The 26,768-nt window shown below is 39.8% G+C and overlaps 1 protein-coding gene across 1 annotated transcript in view; it reads right to left on the reverse strand.

Annotated features, from left to right (window-relative positions):
* DNAH6 (dynein axonemal heavy chain 6) overlaps positions 1–26,768 on the reverse strand; it is a 327,840-nt gene that overhangs the window by 79,570 nt on the left and 221,502 nt on the right. The window contains exons 59-63 of the mRNA XM_017892976.1: positions 25,552–25,619; positions 22,244–22,424; positions 18,189–18,368; positions 13,426–13,659; positions 7,780–7,915 (exon numbers count right to left, since the gene is read on the reverse strand). Of these exons, the coding sequence (XP_017748465.1) occupies positions 7,780–7,915; positions 13,426–13,659; positions 18,189–18,368; positions 22,244–22,424; positions 25,552–25,619 (799 nt within the window). The remainder of the gene's footprint in view (positions 1–7,779; positions 7,916–13,425; positions 13,660–18,188; positions 18,369–22,243; positions 22,425–25,551; positions 25,620–26,768) is intronic.

Consider the following 26,768-nt stretch of genomic DNA (forward strand, 5'->3'; position numbering starts at 1 on the left):
GTAGGTAGTGGAATTACGCTCTCTCCCATCACAAGACTGGAGTGGGAGGAGAGTTGGAGAAGCTGAGGTTTTTCCCAGAGGGCAAGACTTTCAGCCAGAGACAGCTTTGCAACCTAGAACTGGTCTGCATGGGTCACAATGGGGTGTCCCAGCCTGTTTCCTTGGTCAGTTGGGGAACAGTGCCCCACCAGCTCTGAGGAGTGGGAGGGAGGCAGACTCCACTCACCTGGAGATCTAACTCTTGATGCAGACTGTCCCTAAAGGAGGGGATAAAAGAAAATGTGAGTGCAGTGCCAGCCACTGAAGGTGGTACCACCAAAGCCTGGGAATGGACATGGAGAGGGGGGTCACACTTGCTCCGCTACCCTTCTTCTCCGTGCCCTGTCAAGGATTTGGAAGTGACTCTTCACATTGGGGTTTGGGGAATGAGGTTTGAAAGAATCTGTGTGTCAAGCTTCTCCAGCAGCTCCACCCTACTGAGGGTGAATGTGCTCTGCGGAGGTGCTTTTTGTACTTTCTAGTGCTTCCACCCCTGCTTGTATCCATCAATTCTTACTCTTAAGCACCATCTACTAGACTGCATCCTGGATTACACCACCAAATAAAATTACATTGCTACAACAAGGAACTTCTGAGAAAGCCACTGCATGAACCTATTTGCAACCAAGGAACCTGTACAGAGAGTTGGCACTCTGAAAGCACCTAGAAACGAAGCCAATTAATCACACACAATATACACCACAGTCATACCCTCAAAGGGAAAAAGAATAAATAAGAAGCCCCATCCAAATGATAGCAAATTAAAAAAAGAGAAGTATCAGCTCTCTCAGATAAGGAGTAACCAGTGCAGAGCCCCAGCAATACAAAAAGCCAGAGTGTTTCATCACCTCCAAAGGATTCCACTAGCTCCCAAGCAATGAATCCTAACTAGAATGAAATGTCTGAAATGACAGATATAGAATTCAGAATATGATGCAAAGAAACTCCATGAGATCCAGGAAAAAGTTGAAATCCCACACAAAGAAGCCAGAAAAATGATCCAAGATATGAAAGACAACATAGCTATATTAAGAACAAACCAACAGAAGTTCTGGAATTGAAAAATTCACATCAGGAACTTCAAAATACAAATGGAAGCTTTAATAACAGACTAGACCAGGCAAAAGAAAGACTTTCAGAACTTGAAGATCAATCTGTCAAAATGACCCAGTCAGTCAGACAAAAGTGAAAAATAATTAAAAAAAAAATGAACAAAGCCTTTGAGTAATATGGGATTATGTAAAGTAACCAAACCTATGACTTACTGGCATTCATGAGAGAGAAGTAGAGAGAGTAAGCAACTTGGAAAACATATTTGAGGATATAATTCAGAAAAATTTCCCCAATCTTGCTAGAGAGGTCGACATGCAAATACAAGAAATCCAGAGAACTCCTGTAAGATGCTACACAAGATGACCATTCCCAAGACAGACTTGGGGATGGATAGGAGGGATAGGACTAACCAAAGTCCACATGAAAGAAAGAACTTTAAAGGCACCTAGAAAAATGGGTCATGTTGCTTATAAAGGGAAACCTATCAGACTAACATCAGACTTTTCAGCACAAACCTTATAAGTCAGAAGAAATTGGGGGCCCATTTTTAGTATTCTTAAAGAAAATAAATGTCAGCCAAGAATTTCATATGCTGCCATGCTAAGCTTCATAAATGAAGGAGAAATAAAGTGTTTCCTAAACAAGTAATCACCAAGGGAATTTTCCACCACCAGACTGGCCCTACAATACATGCTTAAGGGAGTTCTAAATGTGGAAACGAAAGAATAATGCTTGCTACCATGAAAGCATATGTAAGCACATGGCCCACAGAACACATACAGCAACTATACAATAAAGACTACAGAGTAACTAAGCTAACAGCATTATGATAGCAACAAAACCTCATATATCAATTTTAACTTTGAACATAAAGGGCCTAAATGCTCAACTTAACATACATAGAGTATCAAATTGAATGAAAAAACAAGACTCATTCTTCTTCTATCATCAAGAGACCCAATCTCACATGTTATGATACCTATGGGCTCAAAGTAAAGGGATGGAGAAAGATATGTCATGTAATGGAAAACAAAAAAAAGCAAGGGTTACAGTTTCTATATCAGAATTTAAACCAACAAAAATAAAAAAGGACAAAGAAGGGCATTAAATAATGATAAGGGGCTCAATTCAACAAAACATCTTAAGTGTCCTAGATATATATGTATCCAACATTGGAGCACCCAGATTCATAAAACAAGCACATCTAGACTTAATGAAAGACTTTGGCAGTACACAACAATAGTCATACAACACTGATAGCATTTGATGTATCGCCGAGGCAGAAAATTGACAAATTCTGGACATAAATTCAACATGACCATTTGGACCTAATAGATACCTACAGAATACTCTACCTAACAACCACAAGATACACATTCTTCGTATCTGCATACGGAACATACTCTAAAACTGACCACATGCTTGGTCATAAAGCAAGTCTCAATAAATAAAAAAAATCCAAACCATACCAAGCATCTTCTGAGACAACAGTGAAATAAAAATAGAAATCATTAGACAGAAGATCTCTCAAAACCATAAAATTACATGGAAACAACTAAACAAATTGCTCTCAATAACTTTTGGGTAAACAATGAAATCAAGGCAGAAGTAAAAAAGCTTTTTTGAAATAGATGAAAACAGACATGGAATGTATCAAAACCTCTGGGATGCAGCAAAGCAGTGTTAAAGGAAAGTTTATTGCACTGAAAAACTACATCGAGAAGTTAGAAATGACATTGAGAAGTTAGAAAGTTCTCTAATTAGCAAACTAATCTTGTAGTACCTAAAGGAAATAGAAAAATAAGAACAAATGAAATCCAAAACTAGCAGAAGACCCATCAAAAAGTGGGCAAAGGATATGAAGAGACACTTCTCAAAATAAGACATTTGTCTTCGCCCTCTCTCGCGGGTCGGGGTTACATGGCAGTGACTGTGGCAAAGCGAGAGCCTCGGAGACGCCGCCGCTGCCACCAGCACAGCTGGAGACCTGAGCCAACACTAGGGACTNGAACACTTTTACACTGTTGGTGGGACTGTAAACTAGTTCAACCATTATGGAAAACAGTATGGCAATTCCTTAAGGATCTAGAACCAGAAGTCCCATATGACCCAGCCATCCCATTACTGGGGATATACCCAAAGGATTATAAATCATGCTGCTATAAAGACACATGCACACGTATGTTTATTGCGGCACTATTCACAATAGCGAAGACTTGGAATCAACCCAAATGTCCATCAGTGACAGACTGGATTAAGAAAATGTGGCACAAATACACCATGGAATACTATGCAGCCATAAAAAAGGATGAGTTTGTGTCCTTTGTAGGGACATGGACGCAGCTGGAAACCATCATTCTCAGCAAACTATCACAAGAACAGAAAACCAAATACCGCATGTTCTCACTCATAGGTGGGAACTGAATAATGAGATCACTTGGACTCGGGAAGGGGAACATCACACACCAGGGCCTATCACGGGGAGTGGGGACGGGGGAGGGATTGCACTGGGAGTTATACCTGATGTAAATGACGAGTTGATGGGTGCTGACGAGTTGATGGGTGCAGCACACCAACATGGCACAAGTATACATATGTAACAAACCTGCACGTTATGCACATGTACCCTCGAACTTAAAGTATAATAAAAAAAATAAATAAAATACAGGATTTAAAAAAAAAACTAGCAGAAGAAATAAAATAACTATAATCAGAGCAGAAATGAACAAAATAGAGACCTCAAAAACCATACAAAGGATCAATGAAACAAAAAGTTGGTTTCTCGAAAGGATAAACAAGATTGATAGACCATAAGCTAGATTAACAAGGAAAAAAAGAGAGAAGATCCAAATAAGCATAATCAGAAATAACAAAAGTGACATCACAAATGATCCCCCAGAAATATAAAGGATCCTCAGAGGGTACTATGATGAGCATTTCTATGCACATGAACTAGAAAAATCTAGAGAAATGGATCAATTCCTGGAAACACACAACCTCCCAAGATTGAACCAGAAAAAACCAAAAATCCGGAACAGACTAAACATGAGTAATGAAATTCAATCAGGAATAAAAACCTACCAAAAAACCAAACAACAGAAAATAAAAAAGCCCTGGACAACCAAATTGTACCAGATGTACAAAGAAGAGCTGGTATCAATTCCACTGAAACTAATCCAAAAAATTGAGGAGGAGGGACTCCTCACTATCTCATTCTATGAAGCTAGCATCATCCTGATACAAATACCTGGCACAGACATAAAAAGAAAAGAAAACTAAAGGCCGATATCCCTGATGAAAATAGACTCAAAAACAGACTAAAAAATCTTCAACAAAATGCTAACAAACTGAATCCAGCAGCATTGAAAAAAGTTAATTCATCATAATCAAGTGAGCCTTATTCCTGGGATGCAAGGATGATTCAACATATACAAATCAATAAATGTGATTCACATCATAAACAGGACTAAAAACAAAAACCATATGATCACCTCAATAGATGAGGAAAAGCATTTGATAAAATTCAACATCCCTTTATGATAAAAATCCTCAACAAACTAGGCATCAAAGGAACTTACCTCAAAATAATGAGAGCCATCAATGACAAACGCACAGCCAAAAGCTGGAAGCATTCCCCTGTAAGAACTGGAAAAAAACATAGATGCCTACTCTCACCACTCCTGTTCAACATAGTACTGGAAGTCTTAGCCAAAGCAATCAGGCAGGAGAAAGAAATTTATTCAAATAGGAAAAGAGGAAGTCAAATTATCTTTCTTCACTAACAATATGATTCTGACCCTAGAGAATCCTAAGGATTTTTTTGTACATTCGTTTTATATCATAAGACTTTGTTGAAGTCATTTATCAGGTCTAGGTGTCAAATCCTTAGGATAATAATGTTTAAGCTGAGAAACAAATAAAGAATGGAATCCCATTTAAAATAGCCACAAAAATATTGAGGATTACATCTAACCAAGGAAGTGAAAGATCTCTATAAGAGTAACTATAAAACACTGCCAAAAGAAAGGATGAAACAAACAAATGGAAAAACATCCCACACTTATGGGTTGGAAGAATCAACATCGTTAAAATGACTATGCTATCCAAAGCAATCTACAGATTTAATGCTATTCCTATCAAATTGCCAATGTCATTTTCCATAGAATTAGGAAACACTATTCTAAAATTCATAGGAAACAAAAAATGTGCCCAAACAGCCAAGGCAATCCTAGTAAAAAAGAACAAAGCCAGAGGCATCACATTATCCAACATGTAAATATACTACAAGACTACCGTAACCAAACTAACATGGTACTGGTACAAAAGTAGACACATGGACTGATGGAACAGAACAGAGATCCCTGAAACAAAGTCACACACCTACAACCAGCTGATCTTCGACAAGGTGAACAAAAATAATGTGGAAAGAATATTCTATTCAATAAATGAGCTGGAAAAACTGGTTAACCATATGCAGAGGAATGAAACTGGACCCCTTACTTCTCACCATATACAAAAATTAACTCAAGGTTGAAGAAAAACCTCAAACTATGAAAATCCTAGAAGAAAACATAGGAAATACTCTTCTAGACATTGGCCTAGGCAAAGTATTTATGATGAAGAGTCCAAAAGCAAATGCAACAAAATAAAAAATAGACAAATGGGATTTAAACTAAAGAGCTTCTGCATAGCAAAATAAAATATCAACTGAGTACAATGTACAGAATGGGAGAATATATTTGCAAACTATGCATCCCACAAAGAACTAACATTCAGAATCTATAAAGAAGTTAAACAAATCAATAAAAAGTAAATAAGCCCATTATAAAGTGGGCAAAGAACATGAATAGACACTTTTCTAAAGAAGACATAAAGCTGCCAACAAACATATGAAAAAGTACTCAACATGACTAATCATCAGAGAAATGCAAATCAAAACCACAATGAATTACCATCTTACACCAGTCAGAATGCCTATTATTAAAAAGTAAAAAAAAAAAAAAAAAGATTTTGGCAAGATTGTGGAGAAAAGAGAATGCTTACATTCTGCTGCTGAGAATATAAACTAGTTCAGCCTCTGTGAAAAGCAGTTTAGAAATTTCTCAAAAAGCCAAAAATAGAACTAACGTTTGACCTACAATCCCATTACTGGGTATATACCCAAAGGAAAACAAATCATTCTACCAAAAGACACCTGCACTCATATGTTTATCGCAGCACTATTTACAACAACAAGACATGGAATCACCCTAGGTTCCCATCAACAGTGAACTGGACAAAGAAAATGTGGTACATATACACATGGAATACTATGCAACCATAGAAAGAATGATATTATGTCCTTTACAGCAACATGGATGCAGCTGGAGGCCATTGTCCTAAGTGAATGAACAAAGAAAATCCAAATACTGTATGGTCTCACTTATAAGTGGGAGCTGAACATTGGGTACACAAAGACATAAAAGAGGGAACAATAGACACTGAGGACTCCAAAAGAGGAGATGGAGGGAGGCAGCAAGGGTTGAAAATCTGCTTATTGAGTTCTATGTTCACTACCTGGGCAATGAGATCATTAGAAGCCCAAATTTCCCCAGCATGCAATATACCCATGTAAGAAACCTGCACATGTACTCCCTGATTAACAAATACAAATAATACATTAAAAAGGAAATATACTTAAGGCAAAAAGCATTATTCAGAGTAAAGAGGGATTTATTATTTAATAAAAAGGAATAATTACTAAGAACTTAACTTTAAACCTATTTTATATACTGGCATAGTTTCACAAAGTATAATGGGAAAAATTCCAAAATTACAAAGGGAAGTTGCCAATCATAGTGGTATACCTTAATATAGCTCTCTTAGAATCTGACAGATCCAGTATAAGAACGTTAGTAAGATAAATACCACAATTAGTAAGTTTGAGCTAAAGGTCACATATGGAGCCTTGCATTCAAGAAATGACATGCATGGAATATTTTATATAAACAAAACATGCACCAGGCTGCAAAGGAAGTGTATATAATTCCAAAGAGTCAATTTCATGAAAACCATGAGTATAATTTCCATAATGTAATTAAATTATAAACAAAAAAAGATGGCCCCCTAAATCCTAAAATGGCTTTGAACTAGTAAGTGTAGTTTTAGAATTGAAAGGGCTATATATTAAAACTTGTAGGGAAAAATTAATACAGAATATTATAATTCAGAGTAGTTGTTACCTCTGAGGAAGAGAAGCGAGAGAGAATAAGGGGATTCTGGGATGCTGGTACTGTTCTATTTCTTACTCTCAGTGATGGTTCATAAATAAATCTACACAGTTTGTGATAGTTAATCAAATTGTATAATTTTGATTTGTGCATTTTCTGGATTTATGTTATCCTTCAATAAAAGTTAAAAAAAAAAACCTATGGGATACAGCTAAAGCAATACACAAATGTATGTTTATATTCTCAAATATATACATAAAATAAAACACATATAAAGTAAACATGAAATACTGAAAATTCATGGGCCAAGCATTCTACTCAAGAAATTGTAAAAACAAATAATTTACAGTTTCTTAGAAATGAAGGAAGTTCCTAGTGAAAAATATTGACATTGCAGAAGAGGTTAAAGAAAACATTAAGATTAGGATTCAAGAGCCTGTTTATAAGCCTCCTCAGCAGGTTCTTTTTGTCACACTACCTAAGCGTATGGAAATAGGATGTGACAATATATTTTGGGTAAGTCCGTGAAAAACTGGAAATGATTCTTCCAAGTCACAGCAAGCGAACCACGTAGCAGTAAGTAGCCAAGGAGCTTCAGGCTTAGGTGGGCGTTCCTATTTGAAGACAGAAAGAAAATGAATAACAATTCACAAGGCAATCACAAAATATACTTTCACTTTGTCCAAGTGAAAAATCAAGCTCTAATAGTATGTTAAAATAACTGTTTTCCTAGGACAAGTAGTACAATATGGTGAAATAGAAACGGTGTTGAATCAATTCTAATTGTGGACCTTTGCACAGAAGTACGGCTGCTAAAAACTTTTCAGATTGACATTTACAGAAAACAAAGTTGATCAATTAAATCTGCTACTTTCAGCCTGTTTTCCAACACCCCACACCAATCTTTCCCCACTCGCCAAATATTCCTATGGTTAATAATTTTTCTCTAGAGAACGAGTCTTCAAATCAGATTACCAGATGTTCTCACCCCTAGGAGACAGAGAAAGCTGAGTATGGAGCAGTATCAGTAGCAAGACAAATGGCAACCTTATTCCAGCTCTGGTAAGCGTTTGTCTAATTATTTTAGATATTCTCAGAAACTTCTGGGAGAAGTGTTATGCCATTTGGCAATATTCCGTGAAGCACTTACATGTGGGTAAACAGTTTTAAAAGAGACAGAGAAATAACTGTGATTGTAAGACTGAAACTAGTTCTTCAAAATTTCCTGAATATTTGCCCAAAGTTCCTTACTACATTTAAAAACAGGTTTATTGAGATACAATTCACATACCAAGCAATTTATCCATTTGAAGCATATAATCTAATGATTTCAGTATATTCACAGATGTGTACACCCACCATCACAATTTAGAACATTTAATTTCTTCAAAAAGATACTGCGCGCCCATTAGCCATTACTCCCCGTTAATCCCATCCCTTGAGCCTGAAGCAACTGCTAAACTACTTACTGTCTCTATATATTTGCCTATTATGGACACTTCATGTAAATCAAATTATATAATATGTGGGCTTTTGTGACAGACTTCTTAGCTTAGTGTTTTCAAGTTTCATCCATGTTGTAGCACATTATCAGTACTTCATTCCTTCTTATGGTTGAATAATATTCCATTGTATAAATATACCACATTTTATTTACATATCAGTTGATGGACATTTGGGCTATTGGACATTTGGACATTTCCACTTTTTGACTAGTATAAACAATGCTGTTATGAATATTCATGTCCAACTTTTTGTGCAGACATATGTCTAACCAGTAAGTATAATGGAAGTATTCCAAAAACTGAAAAAACCCCAAATCTGAAATGCTTCTGGGCCCAGGCATCTTGAATTAAGGAATACTCAACCTGTAATGCACTGTAGCAACTCTGAGCATGCACCCTTTCCCCAAAGGCTTCTTATTGTTACTTGCTTATTTGTTTAATAACTGACTGGATTATTTTAGTGGAGTCTCCCCACAACCCCTGCACAACATTAAGCCTCTAATGTTGCTCCTCAAGAGGTGCAGCCTTGGGAATGCCCACAGTTACCCTGGGATGTTCATAGCTTTTTCAGGGCTCTTTTTGATAGTTTCTTTCCTTGACTGCATCTAGCTGTTAAGCACCACTAATTGTGGGCTGATTGCTCTAATGTTTTTAACAATGCTCTTGGGGACATAAATTTCTCCTCAGACTAAAACATTCAAATTTGGGCCCCTTTGAAGGAGTTGCTAAGGTCAGTGTTTGGGTTTTCTTCTGGTCTTTGGCAGGCTTCAGTGCCTTCTCCTAATCTCTGGCAAACCAGCTGGCTTATAGCGTTGTCTCTCTGTCTGGTAATTCCATCAGTTTCCTTTCGATTGCCTTTCACTACAACCTTTATAGTTTTAGAGAGCATCATTAGGCTTAAACTTTTCCATACTGTGTTGGAAATGAAGTCAGTCACTCTGTGAGGAGATAAGGAACTATCTGTTTTATGGGTTGCTTCTCCCATTCAGGCAAAGTCTCCAAGCCAGGGGCATGACAATGTTGCACTTTTCGCAGAGGCATATTCCAGGAGCTGAGTACGCCATGGATGGGAAGACAGTAGCCTCAGGTCTCCTCAGCTTGCCTCTGCCATTGATGAACTACTATCTTAGGAGCTGGGACAACCATGATGCTGCACCAAACATGAAGCCTCAGTCTCCCCAGTGGGGGCTGGGTGAAGAAGGCAGCCCCACCTTTTGGCTGCACTCAACTGGAACTTAGCTTCAGCAGTAGGTAGCTGTGGGCAGGATGAGAAATGCTGATGTCCTGTCTTTCTCAGGAATATGGCCCTTTAACTGGCAGTGGGGAGCAGGCAGGAGCCCTGTGCTCTTAGCTGCATCAGTCTGGAGTGCAGTTCCTATCTCCCTAAGCTGGGAGCAGGAAGGGAGGCAGTGGGTCTAGGTTCAAAGACCACAGACTCTTGCTGTCCTTACTGAGCCTCTAATAAATTATCTCAAATAAATGTTTATTCATTTGCTGTATGTGCCTGGGACCATTTCCAGATACTTTAAATGATCCTTACATAATTTTCAACAGTTTTGCTGGGGAGCAGGTATGTGAAGATCCTCACACTGTCATGCTGGAAGTGGCATTTCCCTGTGTTACATCTTGATCCTAGATAAACCCCTCAAAGACTCTTAGATTAGTTAATGTTCACAGGCATTTACAAATATCTAATGCAGAATTCTGAGTGGTTTTGCTATATTTTGATCTCTAATAATAATGTGTAAAACAAATCACTGGTCTCTGCGCAAATTTTAATGAATTTTCCAGGAAATAGATATCATGTAAAGTTTTCTGGTTATGCTATTATTACATGCTAGCATCATTTTTTGGATTCCTAGCATTAAGAGAAAATGCTTTAAAAAATGTTTGTCCAACCCATGGTCCACGGGCCACATGCAGCCTAGGACGGTTTTGAATGTGGACCAACACGAATTCGTAAACTTTCTTAAAACCTTATGAGATTTTTTCTTTTGCAATTTTTTTTAAAGTTCATCAGCTATCATTAGTGTTAGTATATTTTATGTGTGGCCCCAGACAATTCTTCTTCCAACGTGGCCCAAGGAAGCCAAAAGACTGGACACCCCTGTTTAAAATATCATCGTTTAAAAACATTAGTTGTACAGACTGAATATAACCAATGAGAATAGCCTAGAGACCTCAATTTGCAGAAATCCATTTACCTTGTCCACATGTAATAGAAACCTGCAGATGCTTGAGGCTTTGTGTATTGGTTCCAGTTGTTTCTATTTGTCCCTAAATTCTAACTGTTGTGGTTCAATCCTGGAAATGCCTACTTCTGCTCACACCAGCCAGTCTCCAGCTGCAGACCACAGCATCTCCCCCTGCCTTTTGTTGTTGTGACCTTCTAGAAATCTGTGTTTTGCTCATCTGGATTTTCTTCATCTAGTGCATCCAGTCAACTCCAGATTCCACGGGGCATGTATCTCCTTCCTCTCTCTCCTCCCATCCAGGACACTCATCTTTTATTCTTTCTAGGTCTCTTCCAGAGCCCTTTTGTTGTACCATCTCCTTGCATAATGACACAATCTTGTCTTAGGTGTTTGGAACTCAGTGCACATTTTTCCACAGGAAAAGTTTTATACATGGAAGTTGGCTTCCAAGATTATTCCAGAAAATCTAATTTAGATCCTAATGAATGTAGCAAAAAACAATGTAGCACTTACGATAAAAATAGAAAATACTAGTGTCAAAATGTCAAATGAGGTGACCATATAAAATATGCCCCCAAATACATTTCTGAAAATAATTATTAGTCAAGAATCCTTCCAATTTCCTTATGTCTACCATAAGGAAAAGACAGTTTAATTAAAATAATTCAGAGAAGTTTCTGACTATGGTAATTTTAAGTTTTGAGTTTATGGTATTTAAAACATATTTTACACTTTTCAAAATATGCTGTTCATGAGAAGTAGGTGGTGTTGGAATGGACATGGGCTTTAGGAGCTCAGACACAGGTTTGAATCAGACTGTGTCATGCACTAGTGTGATTTTGGAAAGCTCTTTAACTTCTTTGAGTCTCTGTGTGAGAAAACTGTAAGAAGAGCTGTTGACAAGGCTGCAGTGAGGAAGGAAGGGCGAAAGCACACTGGGCAGGGCCTGGCTGAGTGGCTAACAGTCAGCAGTAGAGTGAACTGGCTAAGAGAGCAGGCTTTATAGACTGCAAGTGTTCAAATCCTGGTTCCAGGTCCTATTAAGTGTGTGATCAGGACAAGTTACTTAACCTTCCTGTGCCTAACTATCTTATCATAGACTAGAGATACAAATTAGGAAATTACCTAAGAAGAATACTGAGAGGAATAAGGGAGTTGATATACATAAAACACATAGAAAGCTCTCTGTGAATATGAACTGTGATTACAAGGATAAGACACACTAAGAGAGGAGTCACAGAATGTGTGTGTATGCAAGATGGATGGGGGTCAGGGAGGAAGGAACATCTGGTGGAGACGTCTTGTCTGGCAGCAGCGAGTCAAATAAAAGCATCAGGTTCAACCTCCTAGTGATACACTGGGGTTCAAATACTGGCAAACAGGTGCAGATGTCAGGTCTTCAGGGGCCAAGGACAGGACTTGAGACTTGCAGAGTTGGACAGAGCCAAGAATTTAGAGTGGAGCAGAGACCAAATTGTAGGCAAGGTTTAGAGGCTCACCTCTGTGGGCCACTAGTTTTGTGGTACGTGTGTGGGTTAAGCCAGTTTAAGGGACTGGAGCAAGCAGGACAAGCAGATGAACACGAAGAAGGGAAGTGCAGCAGAACTCGTTTTACAGTATTACAGAAGGTGACAAGTCATTTTGTCACTTCCCATGCTTTATAATGAGATGTATCTCCAGGCAAGAGAGGGTCATGGTTTTTAAAAAAAACTATTGCTAAGTCTGTGAATTGCAACTTTTACTGGATTTTAACTCTTTACACTTGTAAGAGGGTCAGCTTTTCAAAACATGTTCACTTCTATTAGCTCATTGGTTACTCCCAACATTCCTTTTCTATAGGTGAGGATAGTGCTCCATACAGAGGCTAAATGATACATTATACAGTTAGTTGGAGGCAGAGCTGAGTTATAACATGTGCCTCCTGACCTCAATTCCCCTCCACTGGGCCACATAGCCAAATGTATGGCCTTCAGCAACCAGAGTCACCACCGAGCACTGGTAGGTGCTTGTGGGCTCTATCTAGAATAACGATCATAGTATTATTCTGTTTTCATGCTGCTGATGAAGACATAGCTGAGAATGGGTAATTTATAAGGAAAAAGAGGTTTAATTGACTCACAGTTCCATGTGACTAGGGATGCCTCACAATCATGGCAGAAGGTAAAAGGCACATCTTACATGGCAGCAGGCGAGAGAGAATGAAAACAAAGTGAAAGGGGATTCCCCTTATAAAACCATCAGGTCTCATGAGACTTATTCACTACCACGAGAACAGTATGGGGGAAACTGCCCCCCAGATTCAGTTATCTCCCACCAGGTCCATCCTATAGCACATGGGAATTATGGTAGCTACAATTCAAAATGAGATTTGGGTGGGGACACAGCCAGACCATATGAATCATCATCTAAATGGGAATCAGGTACCTTTTCCAATCCTGCAGAACCTCGGAGAAAGAAATTCCATTCAGCATCAGTTAGGGTTCCTTGCTGACGCATCATCTCAACACAGAGCATAAAGCTGTAGATGAGTTTATGTTGTTCAAAAAGTCCTCTTGAAACATTGACATAAGCAGTTAGGAGAGTTTGTTCTAGTAGTATGTCCAGGCGCTGTTGTAGATTTTCCGTCTTTACAGAAGTTTCAATGGTGGTATTGAACAACTGTGTGAAAGAGAGCTCTATCAATGTCTCTGATTTAATTCATTCTCTATAGAGAAGAAAAAATCTCTGTCTCTCTTGTTTGCATTCAGTGAGTAAATGGCAGCATGGGAGATGAATACAGTAAGTCCTCAATGTGGCCAATAGGTTCTTGGAAACCGAGACTTTAAGTGAAATTATGCACAGCAGGTCTTTGAATTATGAACAACCTTGCATTCAAAGTCATTTTGCTATTACATTGATGAGACCAAAAAAATTGGTTTCATTATATGTCATTTTGGTTAACAAAGTCACAGTTTCCAAGAACCGATCCTCAACATTAAGTGAGGACTTACTGTACTATGAAAAAGTCTAGAATTCATCCCAAAGTGATATATGATATTTGTTTTCTACACTCCCCTTTCTCTCCTATTTTTAAGAAATGGACTAATGCCAAGTTCTTGACAATATTCAAAAGCATCATCTTGATGTGAGACATGAAACTTTGGAAAATGGAGGTGAGCTGGCAGGACCAGTTTTTTTTAACATCTTCAACCCAGATTTGATAAGCCCTGTATTTTGGGGTGAGAGATGTAAGAGCAAGGTAAGCTCATGCTTATTTCTTAGCACCTCCCCAAGATAATTCTTAGGGTGTAGAAATAATGTGCTAGAATTTTCCTTGAAATTTAAGAGAAACTGATTTTGGTGATTTTAAAGGAGATTTCTACCCTGTTTCCTACCTGTAAATTTTGAAAGGAGAATCACTACTGCAAAGGTGCCCCATATTATAAAGATACTGGTAAGGCAGTAGAGATGGTGGCATTGAGGGATGAGGCCTGATGTAGTCCTACCCATTTTCTGCAACTTCTAAGTGGAGTGGAAGGAAGATAAAAAATTTCTAAAGGTCCCAAGCTGTGTGAGGAAGCTGAGCAGAACCTGAATGTGTGGCCTTCCACGGAAGTCATGGAGCAAGGAGGGATCTTGCAGCAGAGACTCAGGATAGTCCCATCAGGGCCCCGAGGAGCATGTGTTTGTGGTCTCAGGATCCACAGCCTGAGGGGTAAAGTGGGAAGTGAGGTAGTACCTGCCCAATCCCTGGGATCAAGATATATGTTCATGGTGAGGGCAGACCGATCAAAACAGACTGGCAGCTAGAAGCCTGCTAAGGACCAAAGCAGATCAGGGTCAAGACGTGTCCTCTACTTCTTCCTAGAAATAACTGTGCTGAGGCTGTGCAGGCCTCTCCTACCCACCTCTTCTACTAACAGGATGGAGCACAAAGGGAAAGGGCCCGATTGTGTCAGTCTCCTCACCAAAATAGGTCTCAATTCCCCTACGTTAAAAGGGCTTAGAGGAAGCCTACAATTATTATAGGGAATTGGGAAAGTCCTTGTTGATTCTTCTGAAAGTTTGGTTGACAAAGGTAATAGAGTGTTGTTTTAACACACTCAGGAGAAAAGAGGACTCAGCCCTCTTTAACAACCTGACAAGAAGCATAGAGGTTAAAGCCCAGTGAATATGTGATAAATATGGTACCAAAATACAACCGGTAAATCTCAAAATTCTCTAAAGAATTTCACTGTGAAATGGGTTTGGTAGAGGGTATCCTGGCCAAGACTGTCATCTACAAATATGTTTTGGATTTCTGGTTTCCCTTCTAATCTGTAGAACTCCAGAGCTTTGATGATTCATCCTGTATCGCTTTTACTTTCAGCCCAAGATATTCTAGGGCCTTTTCACTTTTATTTCTTGAAGGAGATTTTAAAACCTTGAAGAGCATAAATTCCAAAACACCCAGGATAAGAAAAGTATTATCAAAAAGTCATTTAGGTGGCATTACAGGATTTGGTAATCCTTATTTTGCTTGGGTTAATACCTGTCAACTAAAGGAAGGGAGCAGAGATATGAGAACCCAAACCCTTGCCTCTAGGAATTGAGGTTTGAACCCAGCACAGATGGCTTTTAAAGGCTGCTAAAATGAACATCTTGTTGAAAGACAGCCCAGGCCTATCTAAACAACTTGACTCCCATTTCTTTCAATTCCTCATTTCCATTCTCTCCTGGAAACAGAAATTGTTCCTGGACCTCCAACCATTATCAAGGGTACTAAATAAGACCTCTAGAGAAAAAAATCAAGCTGTCATCAGAATTGTTTGACTATTTGAAGTTCAAGAAGAATTGTTGGAATGTTATATGCAGAGATCAAAACAGACTCTTCATTGATGAAACACTCATGAGCATTATGTGGCACTAAGCACCATAGGGGATATGGGATGGGTAAGGCTTCATTTTTGCCTCCTGGGAGTTCAGGCTCCAGCAGGAGACAGAAGCCAACCACACAAGGCAACGTGGGATAACATTATGCCAGATGAAGCATATCAAATGTTTTGGATGAAGACTGATGAAACTGTTTGCTACTCTTCCCATTGAGAGGTGGAGTCTAAATCCCCTTCTCTCAAACATGGACTATCCTAGTGATTTGATTGACCAATAGACTGTAGCCGAATTGATGTTGCATGAAATCCAAGGTTAGGTCAGAAGTCCTAGAGCTCCCATCTTGGTTTCTTTGAACATTTACTTTGGGGAGAGGCCCTCTTGGAACCCAGGTGCCCTGTAGTGAGAAACCCAAGCCACATGGAGAGGCCACTGCAGGTGCCATGGGTGACAGCCCAGCCATGTGAGTCAGCCATTTCGGATGTTCATTCCAGTCAGCCGCTAGATGTTTGCAGCTCCAGTAGCAGGCTTTGGTGGAGAAGGTGGCATTTGGGTTGGGAGGAAGGGCATTCCAAACAGAGGGAGTGTCAGAAACACAAAAGCATCCAGTTAGTCTTGGGAATGTAAATGGATCAATTTGGCTGTTGCACAGGAGTTGTGAGAAATGTGACTGGAGAGATGAAACAGGAACAGGCTGGATGTGGCTTTGAATTCCAGGCTATAGAGTCTAAATTGTATTGATGGGCAATATCTGTGAAAATTCATTTAGGACCTAGGTCTGTGGAACAGTGTTTTGAAAACACTAGGCCTAGACTGGCCTGGCTTGCAGGTGTGTGAGCCAGCATTGACTATACAGGGGCATATAACAGGAAATAGAAATGTGTTGCAGGGAAAGAGCTTTATGTTTACTATTCTCCACTGTTTTCTACTGAGTGGCACGTATGGAGGGAGAGGCCTTTGTTGACTGAGTTATGTCATGGGTAGGGTATAAGCATGGATAAACAGAAAAGTGAGAGTAAGTTAAACTGTTTTGCCCAGAAAAGGAGATAGCATTGCCAAGAAGAAGTAGGAGCTGATGGGAAGACTGAGCCAGGGAGGCTGTGGTCGGGTGGGCTGAGAGGAGGTCACTGGCACCTGAGAGAACCTCTGGAGTGAACCTCTGGAGAGAACCTCTGATGCAGATGCTTGGTAAGTCTTGCTGTGTAGTGAGTAATGCAAACTCTCTGTCTTCCCTGGAAGTCTTTGGCAAAATTGACATTGCCTGCTGAAGCTTTGTGGCATTGAATTTGCTTTTGGAAAAAATGAATGCTGCTACAAAGAGGATAAGGAGTGAAAACATCCTACTCACGAGACAGCAGATGAAATTCAACTGTGAATATGAGATAAAGAAGAGAGGGTGAAATAAAACAAGAGTCTCATAGTCATATGGTGAAAGTGGGACAGGAACAAAGGAAAGAGATCCCTCTAAGTCAAAAGTGGGCGCACGGAAGGAAGAGGGACAGGTTGTTGCATAAAAGGTTTGGGAAATAAAAGATACATAAACCAATTTGGTTAAGGTCAGTGCTGTTCGAACTTGAGATACAACAAAAAACACTAACAGTGGAAGGGAATCTAGATTACTGCAGAGGATGTCTAAAGAAATGGGACTGAGCTGTGACTCTTAAGAAAGAAAGGCAGGCATGAAGGAAAACAAGCATGCTAGTTAGTTGAGGAATTCAGGAGCAAATGAAACTGGCAAAGCAGCTTTCTTCTCTTCCTCTACAGTGTTCTGTGCATACTGGGCAATCAAATCATTAAAAAAATTCTAAATTTTATGTATACACACACATATATATATAATAATCACTAACTCTATTCTAAAAACTGCATCTTTGGAAGGGCTGGTGAAATCACTCTTTTTAAAAAATTTTTTAATTTTTTTTTTGAGACAGAGTTTTGCTGTGTCACCCAGGCTGGAGTACAGTGGCACGATCTTGGCTCATTGAAACATTCACCTCCTGGGTTCAAGCAATTCTCCTGCTCCAGCCTCCCGAGTAGCTGGGATTACAGGCACCTGCCACCATGCCTGGCTAATTTTTGTGTTTTTAGTAGAGATGGGATTTCCCCATGTTGGCCAGGGTAACTCCTGACCTCAGGTGATCCACCCACCTCGGCCTCCCAAAGTGCTGGGATTACAGGTGTGAGCCACCATGCCTGACTGGAACCACCCTTGAACCATGTGTGCACCTGGGAGATTCTACCTGATAACTAGACTTATGGCTTGTGTGAGGCAAGAAGTAATTCAACGGTGTAATGGAGGCCAAAGAGATGACTTTCATTAACAACAAGAACACACTTACCTGTTTAAAATATTTTAATGAATACTGGTACATAGGATCTATTTCTGAGAGGCTTGCAATGACAAAGTAAATTACAGAGCCTTGAGTGGCCACTGGACGATACTTCTCACGAGCCACATTGATCATTTGCTCAGTGGACTCTGCTTCTTCCAGCCTGATTTTAATGGCACCAGAAGTGATCTGAATAAACATACAATAACAAATTCTTAGGGATCTGTTCCAGAAAAATAGTGGGACATCTGGAATGTATCCAGTTAGGTCTAGGGAAGAAACAAGGATAGAATGAGTTGGTGATTATAGTAAGGGGTCCCCAGGTGGAATGACTGAGTCTCAGAGTTCACTGACCTTCTGAATAAGCTGACCTTTCTTCCTTCCAGAGTTAGGAATAGGCAGAGGGCAGCAAGCAATACAAGTAGCTTTGAAAACATAGAAGGAGCACGTCTCTGAGACTCAATCTGAGTTACTTCTGCAATGCAAACACTATTGTAGCACTCTGAATTGCTCCCGAACTTCTTTGTGAGCAGTCCAGGGCTCGCACAATGAATGAAGGAATGAAAGGAGAAGGGATACCCAGGAAAATGCCCGAAAGATGGGACTAGAGAGTGGCTTGGAGGCAATGAGTGGTACCACATCCCTCCCTGGAATAACAAGGGTGACTAATATTCTTGTTCTTTACCTAGTATTCCCAGGTATAGACATATGGGATAGAAGCTGTTGTTTGTGGAGGATTATAACCCTAAGTGAGTTAGAGATGCTTTCAAGGTCTTTTGGCTTTCTGCATTTTGGGTTTGTGGGTCTGGGGAGCCCTCTGCCCAATGGACCTTCAAGATTCCCTTCTCTGTGTCTCTCAGTCTCTCTCTTTCTACTGCTGTCTGTCCCTGCCTCCCCTCCCTTCCCCCATTGTTTTCCAGAGGTGGATATCCTTAGGTTGGGAGATCCTTTTGTCTCTAGAAAGTCAAAGGGTCTAGAGCAGGGACCATGAAAAATCATCAAGGGAAGTGACTGCTCAGTATTTGCTCCATCAAAGCTAAAAGGAATCATCAAGTTCCTGTATAGACCAGTGCTTTTCAATGGACATAGAATGTGAGCCACATAATCATACATTTTCTAAATTTATTAAAAATAAAAAATAAGTGACATTAATTTTAATAATATATTTTTAATATACCCCAAATATTTTATCAACATATAATCCACGTGAAAGTTACTGAGATATTTTGTTTCTTTGGAATCTGTTGAAATCTGTTGTGTATTTTACACTACCAACACATCTTAATTCAGGTTAGCCATATTTGAAGTGCTCAACGGCCACCTATGGCTAGTGGCTACCTACCATAATAAAGAGTATAAGTCTAGACTGTTTACCCCAGCCCACCAGGAAAGGGAGGGGAAGGATTCAGTGCAGACACTGTTTCCAGGAATCAGAAAGTTCAAACTCTCCCTGTAATATCCCCTTAGGGAGCTGAAGGGGAAATAAAGGGCAGAGTTGAGTAGGAAACCCCTATCTTAATATGGGACTCAACTAAAGCTTTCAAATCCAAGTAGAAAAAAAAAAGTTGATATGGGAGCAGCTGGTGGATCGTGCAGGCCCACTAACAAATAATTCTTTATGTCTTAGGGAGCACAAGGCACTGATAATGTAGAACCCAGGGCTAAAGAGAAGGAAAGTGGATCATTTTCTTTTCTTTGCCAAAGAATATTAGAATACTATATGCCTCTGTTGAGTTTGGCAACTACTTGTAGACATTATGCCCTACAGACTTGAGGTTTCAGCCATGTTGAGAGAATATAAGACATATTTTTATGTAAGGATTCTGAGAGTTGAGAGGCATATAAACTGTAGCCAAGAAGTGGCAGGAAATGCAGCCAAGGATCAGTTTGATCCCTGCTCTATAGAAAGGATGACTCCAAGGCAGCTTCTTGCAAAACAAATAAGCCAGCTTATAGATAAAGATGGCAGTCATCGCATGTGTATCTACCTTTACTTCCTACTGAAGTTACATTAAAATTGTAGGAAAAGGCTTAAAAATGCAGAGTAAACCCATAAAGATAGGAAGAATGGGAGAGGAAATATCAATGAATTTTGGGAGCTCGAAAGCAGACAGAAGGGTGGCAATGACTTAGCACACCCATAAAATGGATTCCTACACTGGCAAAAGTGGAGAGCCACAGAACTCACTCAAATTTATTAAAAACATCAAAGGCTTAAGAATTAGTGCAAGAAGCACTCTTGGAAGTGGGAAGGGCTTAAAATAAGAATTGGTGGTAAGACTCCCTAGGTCATCTTCCTACGCCACCCACAGCCAGGGGTTTGTCCCTTTCTCACCCTGGCAGAAAAAATAGAAATTTCCTTTGGAGAAAGTAAGACAGAGGGATTTTTGATGGAAGGAAGGAACTAAAACAGAGTGACTGGGTGACTGTATGCACACTGAATGCTGAGATCCTAGCCCTTCTCCTCTCAGACCCCAAATCTTATAGCCAGATCTTCACCCTTAGCCAATGTTAACATTTAATGTTCAGCTATAATCAGGATATAACTACAGTGGGAGGCCAGAGGATGGGAAGGTGTGTGTGTGTGTGTGTTAGGGGTACAGATAACAGTTAAGATGCAAAATAAAAGTAGCTCCCTTGGCCGGCAGAGTGATTCATTCCTGTAATTCCAACACTTTGGGAGGCCAAGGCAGGGGGATTACTTGAGGCTAGGAGTTTAAGACTAGCCTGGGCAACATAGTGAGACACTGTCTCTACAAAAAACAAAAAATAAAAAAGTGAAAAATTAGTTGGGCATGGTGTTGTGCATTTGTGGTCCCAGATATTCAGGAGGCTGATGGAGGAGGATGGGTTGAGCCCAGGAGATAAAGGCTGAAGTGAGTCATGATCATGCCACTGCACTCCAGCCTGGGTGACAGAGCGATACCCTGTCTCAAAACAAAACAAAATAAAAAACAAAAAACAAAAAATCAAGAAAGCTGCCTCTGTGAAGGGAGGCATGGGTGGCTGGTGGGAAGAGAAGGCAGGGAATGCTATTTTTCATAATAAGCCTTGTAGAAATATTTCATTCTTTAAAGAGTTGGCATGTAAAACTTTGCTAAAATAAAACAAGTGGGTTAACAGACAACTGCCAGAAATAAAAATCCCAAGGAAGAATAAATGAGAGGAGGATAAAGAGACCTATGAACAGAAAAGCAAAAGGAGAGAGGAAGAAAACAAATTACTTGCTTATTACTGTTTTAATACTGCAATCTCAAGGGACTGTACAATACAAAGCAGTCAACCAGTTTTGATGTCAACAAAAGCAAAAAAGATAACCTATGTGCTTCTGGCTTAATAAAGTCAAGGGGATTTTTTTAGTAAATTATTTTGTTTCTCACAAGTGGATGAAAATCATTTTGTAAGCTGTGTTCTTAGTACACACTCCTTAAATGATGGTTTGAATCTGAGAAATAATTTACTGAAGAATTTTAAGTTTAAGGTAAAACTTCATCTTACTATCAACACGTTTTTGTTGAGTACCAATTGTGTGCAACCACCATGTGTAATCCTTGGAGAAGGAATATCAAAATGAACTATTCACAGATTCCCACTGCATGGAACTTAACAACCCAACAGAAGAGATAAGCCATGTAATTGGGTAACTGTGACATAGGATAAACAGTGACAAGTGCTGTAGTAGAGATTCAGATAAGACACTATAGAAGTTCTGAGGAGGAGGAAGTTATTTCCAACTGGGAATATCAGAGAGAGGCTTCCTGCAGGTGATGGCATTCATATGAAAGTTTGTTGTGCTTGTTCCTTTCAATTTATATCCTGTCCCAGTTCTTTACATTATGTGTTTTATTTAAGAAATGCAGACAAGACAAGAGGAGTGGTGGTCTACAGTTTCTCCAAGTTTCTGTGGTTGGCAAGGAGCCCTGACAGGCAGGCACCCGTCTGTGTGTCCATGGAAGCCCAGTGTGGCCCCCGTCTTGCTTTAAAAGCCCTTACAGGACCCTCAAAGGCTGTTATAACTTTTGAAGTAACACACTTTCCATAAATACTAAAAATATTTTACTTGCCTTTGAATCCTGCAGTGTGTCAATAAGTTCTTCATTGTCCAGAATATTTCCTTCAGAGGTAAAGAGCATTCTCAGGATTTTCTCTTCAATAGTTTTCAACTGGTTTTTATCAGTGTTGATCCTCACGATGAGCTTGATTCTTTGTTCTTCCAACTTGGGTTTTTCAAGTCGCACCACATCACTAAAACCAAAGTTTAGATACCTAAATTATGTCTCTGCCAGTGCCTCAAAGTTGTTTCTATTTTTCTTTCTCTGTTTGTAATTGTTCTTATTCTTTTTTTAATTTTTTTTATTTTTATTTTTATTTTTTTTTTGAGACGGAGTCTCGCTCTGCCGCCCAGGCTGCAGTGCAGTGGCGGGATCTCAGCTCACTGCAAGCTCCGCCTCCCGGGTTTACGCCATTCTCCTGCCTCAGCCTCCCGAGTAGCTGGGACTACAGGCGCCCGCCACGTCGCCCGGCTAGTTTTTTGTATTTTTTAGTAGAGACGGGGTTTCACCGTGTTAGCCAGGATGGTCTCGATCTCCTGACCTCGTGATACGCCCGTCTCGGCCTCCCAAAGTGCTGGGATTACAGGCTTGAGCCACCGCGCCCGGCCAATTGTTCTTATTCTTAATACTATTTAGCTGAGCATTAATGCTGATGGCCGAATCTGAATGCACACCATGTCTCTTTTGCTGGGTTTACACAGAAGCTTCTGACTCAACTACATGTCAATTCTGATCCTTTATCTTGTATTTTAGAGATGCACACTACTGAAGTTTCCATACCTTCTGCTCATCTCTTAGGAAGACCTGCTTAATACTTGATCTCTCTAATCATTCAATTTCTCTCTCTAACATTTGCTTGTGCTAAGAAGAAAACGGTGCCTGGAATATTTATGATGCCTTGAATAGTCTTTCTGTACCAACATGGGAGATTCTGAAATCACATCACCTCCATGAAATGATTTATGATTGCATATGAAAAAGGAGCCTTACCTCCAGCTTCACCCTTGTATAAACATGTGAGTTTATATCTCCCTTCACTTGTTCGTTCACAATTTGCTCCCAGTCTCCATTTGCAAGAGTTAATCTTTATTAAGCACTACTCAATGCAATGCACCCTGCTAAGAGTTTTATGTGGATTATCTATTAATCCTTTGAATGCCCCCATAAGGTGGGCACTGTGGTTATCACCCCCAGCTTGCAGATGAACAAACAGACTCTAGTGGGTCACTTCCGGAGATCACATGGCTATGAGAAGCTGGGCTTGTGCCTGGGTCTGCTGGCTCCAGCATGCACTGTTACTAGTATGCTGCCTCAAGTAACAACTCATTATTTACTTGTTATGTACATGCAGAATTCAGACACCCTGAAATTATTATATAAAGAATATTAAAAATCATAACCTCAAATTCAATTGTTTAAATAAGTTTTTCAGAAGACAGTAGTTTAAGGAATATTTTAAGATAAAGGTGAGCTCAGGAAACAGTTTGAGAGAAACATTAATCAAATTAGTCAAGTTAAGAATCAAAAAAGCCTGCCAAAAGTCTGCGAGGTGAGTTAGAGTTTCTGGAAATAGAAAGGAAGACAGAAGGAAGTGGACAGTCTGGGTGGCTGAATGGAATTCCTTGAAGTTGAAAAATGGCCTTGTGTTGCCTCAGAAGGACTAAGGCATTGTGGTTGGCATTCTCCAGGAGGCAGGGAGGTGAACTGTGGTGTTCAAAATTGAGAGGATCTGAGGAAAATTGCAATGAGCAATTGAGCACAATGAGTATCACTGCCTGTTCAGGAGCTCAGCAGAGCAGAGGGCAACTGAAATAGGTGACAGCCTGTCAGAACACAGGCAGACCCAGCTCCATCCTCACCCTGGCTGAGGGCTGTTAGCTTTCCTTTGCAATACCATAAATCTAGGAAAAATAGCAGGGAGATACTGCACCATGACTGAGTCCCAGCATTTCCTGTGTTCTTATCAGGGCACTTTTCCTTCTTGTCCCAGGCAGCCTAACATGCAGGGAGCTTAGTGACACAGCTGAGCTTAACTATGCACAGGAATAAACTGGTATGCAAAATGTTCAGCCAAGTCCTTACAATGTATTCATAAAATATGGTGAAATAACCTTTAATTGGAAAGAAGTTATCCTAGTGGAAGGTAAGCAAGTTAGCAGCTAGCAAAATAATTCCTAAAACAAGCTAGAGAAATAAGACTCAAGCTCATTAGTGACAACATGGGTAAGTCAGGATGATCTTGACTTGAATATAAGGGATAATTCTTTTGAACATGGGTCTAAATTATATGTTTCTCTATAGTGAATAAAAATACATATGTATGTATTCCTATATACATACATATGTGTATATATCTGTTGGCTAAATATATATTAATATAAAATTAATTTTGAATCAACATCAATGTTATTATTTTAATAAATATTTAAAAAATTTGTTTCCTGAACCTCTTGGCTAATTCTGATGATTAATATTAACAACTCATAATCCAATATTTGGGAAATAGGGATCTAATCACATACAGAATATACTAAGAATACATATACACACACACACATATATTTGAAGTGGACAGTTAAATACACAAAGAAACCACCTAAAGACCAGTGAAGCTGGAACAAATATGTTTGGAGAAGCTGCTTTTTCACAGGTATGGACCACTGCATTTCTAGGAACAACAGAAAGACTGACTTCGTTCACTTGCCCAAGATGGAAATCCTAGTGAAGGGAAGAGGCAGGGCTGGGCTGCCAGCCTGGTTCAAACAGTGGGGGTGGGGAATTAAGGGTCTATCCTTGACGTCCTTGAGAAGACGGCAGACAAGATCAGCTGTCTGAGCAGCTATGGAAATGGTAAAGAACTTGGCCACTTACTTGTGTTTTTTTTGATTAAGGTTTCATGTGTAGCGTTTTCACACAGCAGAAAATTTTCTTTGTCAATATTTCCTTTTTTTTTTTGAGACAGAGTCTGGCTCTGTCGCCCAGGCTGGAGTGCAGTGGCCAGATCTCAGCTCACTGCAAGCTCTGCCTCCCGGGTTTACGCCATTCTCCTGCCTCAGCCTCCCAAGTAGCTGGGACTACAGGCGCCCGCCACGACGCCTGGCTAGTTTTTTGTATTTTTTTTTAGTAGAGACGGGGTTTCAACGTGTTAGCCAGGATGGTCTCGATCTCCTGACCTCATGATCCGCCCATCTCGGCCTCCCAAAGTTCTGGGATTACAGGCTTGAGCCACCGCGCCCGGCCTTTTGTCAATATTTCTAAACAAAATATTTAGGAAACCCACGACACTCCCTTCCCTCCCCCCAACTCCCTGTTTTTTTTACCTTAACAACTGATCCTCCAGACCTGATTTTGTTACAGTGAAATTGATAATGGTAACTTTAATGCATACCTGGAAGAGAAGTACAGAGTGCATAAAAATGCTTAAGTGCAAACTAATAAAATACCTTTCTTTATTAGAACACGGCTCATTACTACCCAGGTGGATGTATCTCAGGTCTAATTGCACACACACCTATCCCCACACATACTTCAAGTGTAATGTCGCTTATAAAATCCTCATATTTTTTCGCTGCCAGTATGAGTAACAATCTTGTTCCTCAGACACCACAGTTATAGAATCCTAGATCGTGTTTTATGGAAAGGTGAGCCAGCGAAGGATTAAAAGCAGTATTTTGGAATTGATAGCTTGCGTTCAAATTTGAGCTGCACCCTTTAGTGACTGTGTCATCTTGGACGAGCCACTCATCTGTGCTGAGCTTTAGTTTCTGATATTTAAAAATTTGGATAATTATAGTGAAAACTCATAGGGTAGCTGTGAGAACTAAATGAGGTAATAAAATCACTTAGTTACTTATGACGCAATGTGTCTTTGCTTGAAAGAAGCTATTACTGATAATAAACAAAGTTTTATATATTTTGTCTAATAACATTTTAATGAAAAATTATGGCCGGGCGTGGTGGCTCAAGCCTGTAATCCCAGCACTTTGGGAGGCCAAGACGGGCGGATCACGAGGTCAGGAGATTGAGACCATCCTGGCGAACACGGTGAAACCCCATCTCTACTAAAAAATACAAAAAACTAGCTGGGTGAGGTGGCGGGCTCCTGTAGTCCCAGCTACTCGGGAGGCTGAGGCAGGAGAATGGTGTAAACCCGGGAGGCGGAGCTTGCAGTGAGCTGAGATCTGGCCACTGCACTCCAGCCTGGGCGACAGAGCAAGACTCCGTCTCAAAAAAAAAAAAAAAAAAAAAGGAAAATTATTACTATAATATATTCTGACATCACTCGATAAGTCAATAGCAAAAACCAGTAAGTATAACAAGGGTGTGTGAATGAACACATGGCATCATACTTCAAGGATTTTGCAATATGGTAAAATTACATATTGTAAGTTTGTAATCTTTATCTTATTACAAAATCCTTGAAGTAGGATTGATCTCTTTTTAGAGATGATTGACTTGAGGATCCTGGAAATGGGATAATTTGACCCCGTGACATAGCTAGGCTTGGGTCATGTGGGCAATACACCCTCTCAAAAGT

The sequence above is a fragment of the Rhinopithecus bieti genome, unplaced genomic scaffold (genome assembly GCF_001698545.2).
Source record: "Rhinopithecus bieti isolate Rb0 unplaced genomic scaffold, ASM169854v2 scaffold_23283, whole genome shotgun sequence".
Lineage (NCBI taxonomy): Eukaryota > Metazoa > Chordata > Mammalia > Primates > Cercopithecidae > Rhinopithecus > Rhinopithecus bieti.